The sequence below is a fragment of the Sinocyclocheilus anshuiensis genome, unplaced genomic scaffold (assembly GCF_001515605.1).
Source record: "Sinocyclocheilus anshuiensis isolate Anshui unplaced genomic scaffold, SAMN03320099.WGS_v1.1 scaffold628, whole genome shotgun sequence".
NCBI lineage: Eukaryota > Metazoa > Chordata > Actinopteri > Cypriniformes > Cyprinidae > Sinocyclocheilus > Sinocyclocheilus anshuiensis.
This window is the reverse complement of record NW_015555750.1, coordinates 1890813-1902031: the sequence shown is the minus strand read 5'-3', so window position 1 is coordinate 1902031 and position 11219 is coordinate 1890813. Positions and strand designations below refer to the sequence as shown.

The 11219-nt window shown below is 39.1% G+C and overlaps 1 protein-coding gene across 1 annotated transcript; it reads right to left on the bottom strand.

Annotated features, from left to right (window-relative positions):
* Window positions 1-3560: 3560 nt before the first annotated feature.
* LOC107673662 (calsequestrin-1-like) lies at window positions 3561-8035 on the bottom strand. The gene is made up of 8 exons (XM_016467351.1): window positions 7530-8035; window positions 5768-5857; window positions 5320-5450; window positions 5172-5217; window positions 4514-4568; window positions 4312-4412; window positions 4105-4179; window positions 3561-4002 (listed from the first exon to the last, which is right to left on the bottom strand). The coding sequence occupies exons 1-8, from the start codon at window positions 7764-7766 to the stop codon at window positions 3853-3855; spliced, it is 885 nt and encodes a 294-aa protein (XP_016322837.1). The 5' UTR covers window positions 7767-8035; the 3' UTR covers window positions 3561-3852.
* Window positions 8036-11219: the final 3184 nt, after the last annotated feature.

Sequence of the window (11219 nt, the reverse complement as noted above, 5' to 3'; positions counted from 1 at the left end):
CCCCCATCCAGTTCAGACCCTGTATTTTGTGTTTGGTCATCTAATAGTCTTCTCAAGATTAGTGACCTCTATGAAGAGGGAGTCTTTGCTGCCTCCTCCTTTTTATCTAAAAAGTATAATTTACCCAGTCATCACTTATTTCGGTTTTTCCAAATCAGACACTTTATACAGAAGCAGTTCCCTCACTTTCCTAATCGTCCCCCTGAAACGCACATTGATCATTTCCTTGATTTGAATATCAACCATAAGCATTTAATCTCAGTCATTTATAATTTAATAAATTAAATTAATGTGGACCCTACTGACACTCTTAAAGATACTTGGAAGCACGACCTAGGAGTTACTATTACAGAGGATCTATGGCGTAACATCTTGACCCAGGAACACTCCTCTTCCTTATGTGCTAGGCATGGTTTGATGCAGTGTAAAATACTATTCAGAGCTCACTTAACCAACGCCCAGTTGGCACCATGACCATTAAAGGTGAAAATCCCCAATGTAACCAAAGATAGAAAGAGCAACATCTGAGCAATAAGACTTTTTTATAATAGTGTCTGGAAAGAGATTACAGCAAGACAATAAAGAGATATCCCTTGTTTCTTACAGCCCATTTTCATTTTGGACTCCTTTCTCGCAGAACTTTCTTATGTTTCAGTTATGTCTACTTTTATTTCTCCTAAGGAATTTTTGAAGACAATGAGACGCTGTTGATACTAATTTTTCCTCTTGGTTGGTTATGAAGGTCTTTGAGAGACTCATCAAAAACACCTCCATCCCCATTACCATAGACCCTCTTCAGTTTGCCTACCATCACTGAGGATACTATTGTTTATGTCCTGCACACTTCTCTTACCCACATTCACAGAAACAAAGGCCTACAAGGCTCCTATTTATTAGCTCAGCGTCAATACAATAGTACCCCGCAGGCTGACCTACAAACTCAGTGATCTCGGATTGAATACCACCCTTTGCAGCTGGGTCCATGACTTCCTCACAGGCAGTGAGAGTAGGCCAGTTCACCTCAAACTCTAGCCCCACAGGGTTGTGTCCTGAGTCCCTGCTATACTCTCTCTACACATACGACTGCATGTCCTCTCACAGCTCCACTTCTGTTGTCAAATTTGCCGTTGATATGGTGGTTCTGGGCCTCATCTCCAACAACAAGAAACCAAGGAACTGAGTGTAGACTTTAGGAAGAGACAGCTGGACTTCCGGTTATGGCGTCGAGATAAGTGGTAGCGTTATCTCGCTTCACTTCAAATTACATCTAATTTCAGTGATAATTGCTCTTGAATTACTAATAGAACGTCTTCGCTGATACTTTATATATTCCTGATAAACATGGCACCTAAATTGTCGAAAAATAAAGGAGGGAAAGTTTCCAAATCAGATCGGGATGAAGCTCCCTCCAGTCCCGAAGACCATGAGGAGGTGAAGTTAGCGGGTGTCACACAAAGCTCGGAGGCCGACGAGTCTTCAGACGTTGAGACATCGCGACAAAGTAAAGCCGCAAACCTGGATGATATCCTTCAAGCAATAACCTCATTAAAGTCCGATTTTTCGGCGAAATGGTCTTATCCATGCTGACGGATGTTATGAACCAAATAGGTGACTGCTCCGTCAGACTGACAGAAGCTGAGGAGAGAATTTCTCAGACCGAGGACACAGTAAACAAACTGCAGTCTACAGCCAAAATGTTAGAAGACAAAATAAAGTTGCTATCTGCTAAAACAGAAGATCTGGAGAATCGCAGTAGACGTTCCAACGTAAGGCTTGTTGGGTTACCGGAGAAAGCTGAAGGCAGAGACGCGTGTGGTTTTCTGGAAGAATGGCTTCCTGATGCGCTGTGGATGGAACCGCTTCGAGCTCCTTTGATGATTGAACGAGCTCACAGAATTGCAGGTGTTAGATCAGATGACAAAGCACCGCCGAGGCCATTAATAATGAAGTTCCTCAATTATAAAGACAAAGTTCGAGTAATGAATGTGGCCAGAGAGAAAAGGGAGGTTATGTACAAAGACAAGCGAGTGATGCTCTTTCCTGATTTCTCAGCCGAGATCAGCAAGAAACGCCAACGCTACAACGAAGTCAAGAAGAAGCTTAGAGCAAAAGGTCTGGATTACAGATTCATCTTCCCTTCACGGCTCCTGGTGTCTTTCAAAGGAACTCCATATACTTTTGATAACCCTGGAGAAGTTGAAGCCTTTTTGGACAGACCACCGGAGTAGAATCAAGTAGAAAGGTGGTGAGTCGCTGGTGTAACGAACTGGATTAAAATATAACGCCAAACACTTTAGACTGTGATAACGCCCACTACATAGTCTATATTTGTCTTATGTTTTATTTCTTTTGTTAAACATGGTTTTGCAATGGGCATGATTTTGAATCAGAAAAGAACAAATGAAAGAATCTAAGTAAGTTGGACAAAGTACTTTCAATCTATAGCTGGTATTTTTTTTTTCTTTCATTTATATCTTTATTTGCTTTAGACTGTAGACTGTAAAATGTATATTTTTAACCCCCTCCTTTTTTTCGCATATCAGTGTAAACATTTTGCTAAATTTAAAAAAGTTTAAATATGGAAGTGAGAGCAAGAGGTTAATATAACAAGAACGGTTCCTCGGGAAGTGAGTCGGTGGACCCGTGTTGTTCTTAGTGAAGTTAAATTCAGGGAATAAGGGTGGTCGAAGAGACCAGGGAATTCTGTTTTCTTTTTATGTGCAATTGTTCTTTGTTTATAGGGGCTGTATTTTATAATGGGTCTATAAGTTCACAGAAAATGTTCATTCAGTTGTATTTTGGAGACGTGCAAGTGTTAAATAGAGAAAAGTGGTACATTGCATATAATTAATAACAATGTCTAGAGAAATAAAGCTTAAAATAACGTCCTGGAACTGTAGGGGGCTGAACAGTATTACAGCCGGAACCAGGGCTATCATACCAGCTGGACACAATATCGACGAGTGAGGTAACACTGCAAGTCAAGCACCTGGTTTCTGAATCCAGCAAAGGGTTGCTCACAGAGGACCTACCTTAAAAAGGACAGAAATGCACAGGTCCCGGAAAGAAATCTCACAGAAGGATTATACACACATAACTACCAGCACATTAAATACATATATATACATATATATTTATAGAATGGATCATACTCACCCACCATGGTTCTCGTGCCGGAGCCCCGTTCAAGAGGCGACTCGAAAATGTAATAAAAATAATATTACAAAAAAAAAAAAAGGAAGAGACAGCTCTGGACCTATTCTCCACTCATTAATAACAGGGCCCCCATGGAGAGGGTGAATAACTTTAAATACCTTGGAGCAAATTCAGGATCTCAACAGCAATCCTGAAAACTTTCTGTACAGGGGCCACAGAAAGCATACTTACTCAGCGTATCTCATTGTGGTATGGGAACTGCTCTATCCAGGACTGCAAAGCTCTGCAAGGAGTGGTGTGCTTAGCTGAGCAGTCTGTTCAACCAATTTGTGTCAAATCATATTAATATGAAAGCCCATGAGGCCTTACATGTTTAAATAGGAACACGCTTCCTAAACCTGTTGTAAAGTTTTATTGTCTTGTGTGATTGATTACAGTAGAAAATGTACAAGAGAGTAATAACTGATGCAGTGACAAAATTGCACTGCAGTATTTCATTTGAATCCCTTTATCAATTTCCAGTTTAGAAGTGAATAAAATAAATTATTTTCACCTAGATAAATAAGAGACTTCTTTGACTTGTATAATTTCAGTTTAACATTAAGAGAACTCTGCAGTGTACAAAATGTACAAAATGATTTTGCTCTAAAAGAACGTTCTTTTTAGCAGATTTGTTTGAGGTTCACAGTATATGAATCATTCATCATCATCATCATCATCATCATCTTCGTCATCATCATCCTCTGTATTCACTGTTCCAGAGAGCACATCTTCTATCCAGTTTTCCAGCTCTTCAGGTGACAGCAGCTCATCATCATCAGGTATCTCCAACCAGACACTGTCCGCCTGTCATAGAGACCATGACAGTGGGACAGATCCAAGCATGAGAAAGAGGGCTTTCATAATGAATTCAGCAGATCTGGTTAAAAATGAAAGTAGTGCACTTACATCTGTAACATTAACTACACCAATCTGTGGTCTGAAGAGGTCAACCTTGAAGGTCTTCTCCCAGTAAGGAATGAGCTAAGAAAGGAAATGTGCATATAAAGAGGGGTTCAACCAAAGAAAGGATTTTTCTTCCAGTTTTTGTCATCACATTACAATATTACTGACTCAAAATATTGTCATGCATCTATCCAGACTTATTTTAGTCACCAGTGGGAAGTTGTCTGGGTCAATCCACACAATACTCAGGTCTGGATTGTGTGTGTTGTCTCTGGCCACCTCCTTCAAAATCTCCAAGAATTCAAAACCATCTGAAAACCATATTCAAGGTCAAGTCCTTTTGATGCAGCTCACACTAAATTAATATCATTTGGCTTTTCAAAGAATGAAGGTGCCCTGAAATTGTACATACCAGGGTTCTCTTCTTCTGCAAAGGCTACAATGTGAATTCCATTCAAATCATCCTCCTGCAAAAGAGAACTTTTATTTCAGTGTGTCATTGCTTTATGATATCCACAGGTATTTCTCTTCTTTGCAATGGGGCTTTATTTTGCAATAAAGCTGACTTTTCACTGTTCCACTTATTACATGACCACTCAATAAATGAGTGCACTGGCAATGTGGAAATAAAATATTGATTTGGGTTTCAATTATTTTATAACTGGATATCTTAAACCAGGTGCTTATTAGAAAAAAAAAACAGTCAATTACAATATAAACAGTCCAATGTAATATAATATAATAATATTAATAGTGAAGTCCACTGGAGCCATTTTTATGGCAATCAATAACTGACATGCAAGATGGCGCCAGTCAAGTTTATATAAAACAAGAAAGTGAGTCTGCAGTATGATAAGAGGGGCATGAATGTAGCTCTAGTTTAAGTTAATGTTTAAGCAGACTGATATAGAGCACTGCCATGGATGATATTAGGAGGAATCTGACCTCTAGATAATGCAACTGACCAATCAAAATAGTTTTCCAGAAAGCCATGCAATAAATTATGATAGTCATATAAAATATAACAATCATACAATTCCATAAAATTTTCATTTAAAAATATTGCTCACCCAGGTCTCAAACATGTCTTCTGCCCTGAGCTTTCTTAGAGTTGGTCTGTGGAGGTCAACAGATATCATCAATATGAATTTGACATCAATATCAAATATCTGTTTATCCATCCTTCAGAATATCATTAGATTAGCTTTTACTGATTACCTCCTGTGTTCGGATATGAAGGCCACCAGCTCTTCCTCTGAGTGTGGTTTGTCTGGAATGGTGACTGGTTCCTCCATGAAGGGCTCATAGAAGTCCACCTCATTCATCTTCAGAGTCAGCTCTTTTGCAACCTGAAACACAACAATTAAAGCAACACATCTGCCATCAGTTGCGTCCTCTAGGTTTCTTGCCATGCTGCGGACGCAAGCTTCAGACGAAGAAGTGAATGATGTGTGCTCCCGGCGCCTATTTATACTATAGTCGCACCGGTAGTGACGTCATGGCTGTCGCCGGCCAACAAGTTGGTGTTTTTTCAATGTATGCTTCAGACACGGGTCACGACGAGGCGTTCCCCATAGCAACCCCTAGAGGACGCAGTGTCTCGTTCCCTACTCAGGGAACCATGGTTACATAAGTAACCTGAGACGTTTTGCATATGAGTTTTCACCTCACCTAGTTTCTTGGCAACCTTAGCATCTTTTTGGGAGTCAACCATTCCAAAGCCAATATCCTTTTCCTCCAAGACTTGAGCAGCTAACTGTGGAAAAACAAATCATGATTAGCACTGTAACGGCTGTGGGGTTTTTTTTTTTTTTTTGGTCATATTTTTTATTTACTATTAGCTCAAGCTCCAAGGAAAATGTCAAATCAAATAAAATAAACGAAATTAAAGTCTAATAAAATGCATATAACCTAAGTTTATACATATATGTATGCGTGTTTTAGAGAATATTAGTAGTACATGGAGTACCGCTGAGTCACACTGGCATCGTTGTCTAGATAGTGAACCTGTGAGCCATGAATTTAGAGTTAAGGAGGCCACACTTACATAATCATTTTAGAAGTGTTCTCGTTCCATAAATACCCACAGTGTTCTGCTTTCATCATGATGCGAGTAGTATAAATGGCTGGATTTTAAAAGCCAATACTCTAGGACCAGTTTCCTGAGCCCACATTCAGAAGCTATCAGGTGCACTGAACATAAAGTGTCTGATTAACATGGTGACTGATGATGTCCACTTTTTAATCCAGATATATACTTAAGTGAAAAAGAGATGTGAAGATAGACATGTCAGTCAGCTGCAGCCTGTGGGCCTCTAGAGTACTGATATTACATACAAAAAATTTATTTGAACCTATATTATATTACATTCATTTTTATTATTATATTTCATACTTGCAACCCATTTACATTAAAATTTAATTAAAAAAATACAAAATCTTTTAAATTATATATTTAAAAACATTTAACCCTCTACCGCAGGGGTGTCCAACCCTGCTCCTGGAGAGCTACCGTAGGAGCACTGCTGCTGTTCCGGAATGGAAGGGCAGCCTCCCTCATGCTGGCAATGTAAAGGAGCCCATTGAATACTTCAGGTGTCTTCTGAGCAGAAACATCATTGAAGAGATGGTGTTCCAGAGCAATCTCTACGCCATCCAGTGTGACCCAACCATGCCCTTGAATGTCACGTTTGAAGAGATGGAGCAGTTCCTGGGCATATGCTTTCACATGTCTGTACATGGCCTGCCACGCACCTGAATGTTTTGGAGCACAAATACAAGAGTGGATTGTGTGGCTGACACAATGTCAGTAAGTACTGTCTAAAAGCTTATAATAGCACCAATTGAATCAACACAACCAACATTTCTGAGGAAAAATATTAATTAGGAGTAAGCTTACACTTATTCTAAGTTAGATCCACTATTGTATGCTGTTGCCGTATGGCAACATATCATAAAGTACCTTAAAATAATATTTTTTTCCCAAATTTTTTTTACAGCACTTCAAGTTAAGCCATTCTTAGAAAATAAAAAGTTTCAAATATTTTTTTCTATAGGTCTATCATAATGCGTGCGGTAGAGGGTTAATCATGTTTACTGTACATCTATAGGCAATTCCATGTTGCTTTGCTCCAAATAAAACTCTCTGAAGTCCATTCAATCTTATAGCTACATATCATAAAGTACCTTAAAATAATATTTTTTTCCCAAATTTTTTTTACAGCACTTCAAGTTAAGCCATTCTTAGAAAAGAAAAAGTTTCAAATATTTTTTTCTATAGGTCTATCATAATGCGTGCGGTAGAGGGTTCATGTTTACTGTACATCTATAGGCAATTCCATGTTGCTTTGCTCCAAATAACACTCTCTGAAGTCCATTCAATCTTATAGCTTACACCATACATTCACTCTTGTCTTGTCCTCTCTTACCTCTAGCACTAATTCAGCCATTTGTAGCTGTTTCTGCAGCTCTTTTGCAGTTGGCAGAGGAGCGTGGTAGAACAGGCACAACATGTCGTATTTCTTCAGGGCTTTGCGGTAGTTCTTCTCATTTATGTCCAGGACACGATCTTTGCCATCATAACGTGGGAATTCGAGGCCTTTCTCAGCACCAGCCAGGGTAGAGAGGCCCAGAGAGGCAAGCAGCAGGATCCAGGTGGTCTGCATGGTCTATACTAGTGACTTAAGACCTTTCCAAAAAGAAACAGTGGCTCTTCATGCAGCTCCAGTAGGTTTAAGAAAGCTCTGGTCTAGAAGTGTCACAAATAGGAATATAAGTCAAGAGTTTATAACAGAAATAATTACAGTGGAAACCGTCCAGGCCTTCTTCCACCGTTCTTTCCGAGGGTTTGCGTGCCCTTCTTCTGAAAATTCAGCTTTCTTCAGGTAAACCCTTGACTCTCTGCCTTCTCTCCTAACCACAGACAAAGAGTGGCTGGTGGATTGTGCTGGTAATAGGATGGGAGAGAGCAGGCAGGATACCTTACATAGCAGTGTTCCTCCAACCCTTTTTTAGGAGCCCAGTTGTTTCAGAGCTAAAAATACCCCAGTTGGACAGCAAAGGGACAAGAGCACTATGGAAGAGTGATTAGGCTTCAGCTAATGACATTTGATGCTGAGAAGGGAAAGGAATGATATGAAGACTTCACTGCAACATAAGACATATGTAAATGGGAGCAAATGGACTCTTTCCTGTATGTTCATGTGTGCGAGATGGAAAACAGCTTGCTGTTGATGACAAAATGTCATTGTGTAAATTAGTATACTGTACTGTAACCGGACACCTGTGTACGTCTTTGTGTGTGAGATTTTTTTATTTTTTATTTTTTTGGTCAGGTATGTCCCACTACATGTGTGTGCAAGTTAAGCTGACAATGTACATGTGCTGTTAAATTTGTTGATTGGTGTTTTGGGTTCTGCAAAGCCATTTGCAGAAAAACTGGAGTCCCTAATGGATACAGGAACCCTCTAAGACTGAAATTGAATGTTCTCTTGAAACATATTCCAGTAATATTTGTTTTACTTACAACTCAATTTTTTTAAGTATACAATCAGTTATTAGAACTGTAAGAGGTAGTTTGAAGTCAGACTGTCTTTCAGGCTCCTCTGAAAACTGACAAATGACAAAGAGCACCATTTTAAACTTTTTGTACCATTTTAAAACTTACTTTGTATTTTTTTCCATTCAGTTTCAATTTATTTCTCTAAATATGAATGAATGCGCACTGACTTAACTGAAATTAATATGTAATTAATCAAATTATGCCCACAGGCTTCTATAAATATTATTTTGTCTCCAGTCCTCACACTTGTTACTTTTAAATCACATTTTATAACTGAACCTTTGAAGTCTGTTTGACTTTAAATAGAGTTTGTTGACACAGAAATGACACCAGCAATGCTCCTGCCCAAATTAGGATCAGCTGTCTCAAAGATTCCTGTCTAATTGCTTTCGACACAGCATTCCTAAAAAAAAAAGTATTTTCTTATACAGTCACAATGTCTTAAAAGTAGTCTTACAACGTCAACACATAAATCTTAAATCAAACTAACTGCTAACATGCTTTACAAATCGCTCATGTTAGGTGATGCAAACAATTCCAAATCCTATACTGGAACTTATTTCAGAGCTGTTTTGTGTCCAAGGGTAAAGGTTCATTGGATGTCGGGCAGATAACAGAACACTGGAAGTATGCCTTAGTCTGGGAAGACCAGACTCACTCTTTGTACTTGTGGTAGGTAACGCTTCCTTCTCTTGGTCTTCACTGTACTTAGTATTGACAGCAACATAACAAGCATCACAGTTAGCAGATGACGTTGCAAACGTTTTTCTCAGCAGTTGGTTTAGGCTATGGTGGAACTTGATGTTAATTCTCAAGGATTTTAGTCATGGTGTTTGTGACTGAGTGTACAGGTGGAAGCTTAGATTTAGCCAATCCGTAATCACAAAGTAAAACAGAAAGAACAGAAACACTGGAGAGGGAACTTGGTTGTTCCAGGTTCTCTGTTCAATATTTGTCTCAATTGAAGTTACTAAATTAAACCACTAGATGGAATGTGTGTCCCATGTCAGACTCATTTTCAGTAAATCATATCTAAGCTCCATTGAATACAGTTCCATTTTTATATGGTTTGGGGTGAGAAGGAAGGAAGGTCCTTTTATGTGTATGAAATTGAATGACAGTTACACCCCAGAAAGTCACATTTTTTATGTTTACTACATTCATGAATACTGCTTTCCAGCCACACCTGTATGGTTCCTTTTAATATATCACACAAGATTTGAAGTCTGCGTATGGTGTAGCAAACAATACAGCCATTCAGAAACTGCAGTACAACCCAATTCTCTCTAGAAAAAAAAAATTGTCCACAGTTTCTGCATTTCTCAAAGAAATGTAAACATTTAGCTGAACATCCTAAATGAAACACAGCTTTGGACATGTTCTAAATGCACCCTGAAACCCTGTTTTCTGCGTTGGTCTGTGTTGTTAGCACTGACATTTAAAGCAATTTAGCATACCTCACAAACACAGAGGCATATTGTTTGATTCAAGTACTGCTGTGGATTTTTTCTTAGTGTCCTCATTGCTAGCAACACTGAACATACAACCTCTCAATCTCCTCTATCTCTTTATGTAATGGGCATCATTTCTCTCTTAATTTTTTTTAGTTCCAGATTTCAACCAAGTGATACTCCATGAATATATTACAAATGACAAATGATTTTGAATCCCAATTGAATGACAACTTGTGTACTAGTATATGTACTATTTAAATTAATTAACTGAGTTTGGATAGACAGGTGATCTCTTCGGATACAGAATAAAGTCTGTCTCTGCAGATACACACTATATTTTCTCTCTTTCCAGCACAGAAAAGCTATGATGTTCCTTTAAGACATACTCAAGGACAAAGTGAAAAAGTATGAGAAATTGAGTAAGAGAGAGAGAAAAGAGGGGGAAAGGTGATGGAAATATTTGACTTTCCAATGGAACATGAAATGTTTAAAAATTGCTGAAGACTACAAGTAATGCCGAGTTCACACTGCACGATTTTAGCCCGATTTTTCACTCGCCGACAGGTTTTGCGAAATCGCCGACAAATGCCCGACATCGGAGGCAAATCGGTGCTCGTTCACGCAAAGCCGCGTTCTGAGGGAATCGCAGACACGTCGCCGACGCCCGCAAAATATTTGGCATGCTAAATATCTGGAGCTGTCCCCAGCCACAACATCAGCATAACAGTTACTGCAAAATTATTTACCTCCAACTCTCTTTGCAGAACACCCAATCCCTGTTCCCTGCATCTCCATCCTTCATATATATATTCATATATATGCAGGATGTATCCATCCATAATATATATATTAATAATTACAGTCTCGCTGGAGAACTCCGGTCTGACGCACTCGGGTTCTCGCGTTATTTCCTTATCACTTCTCGCGTGTGTTTTGTTGTGAAACGTAGTTTGCTGACCAGACAGAGCTGTCGGCGATTCTTCCTATTGTGAAGTGATGCAGTGTGAAACCCCCTGTCGCCGATCCATCGTGCAATGTGAACACAGCAGCAGCTGAATGCTACCACAGATAGTCACGCAGTGTGAAAACAACGGCGATCCGAC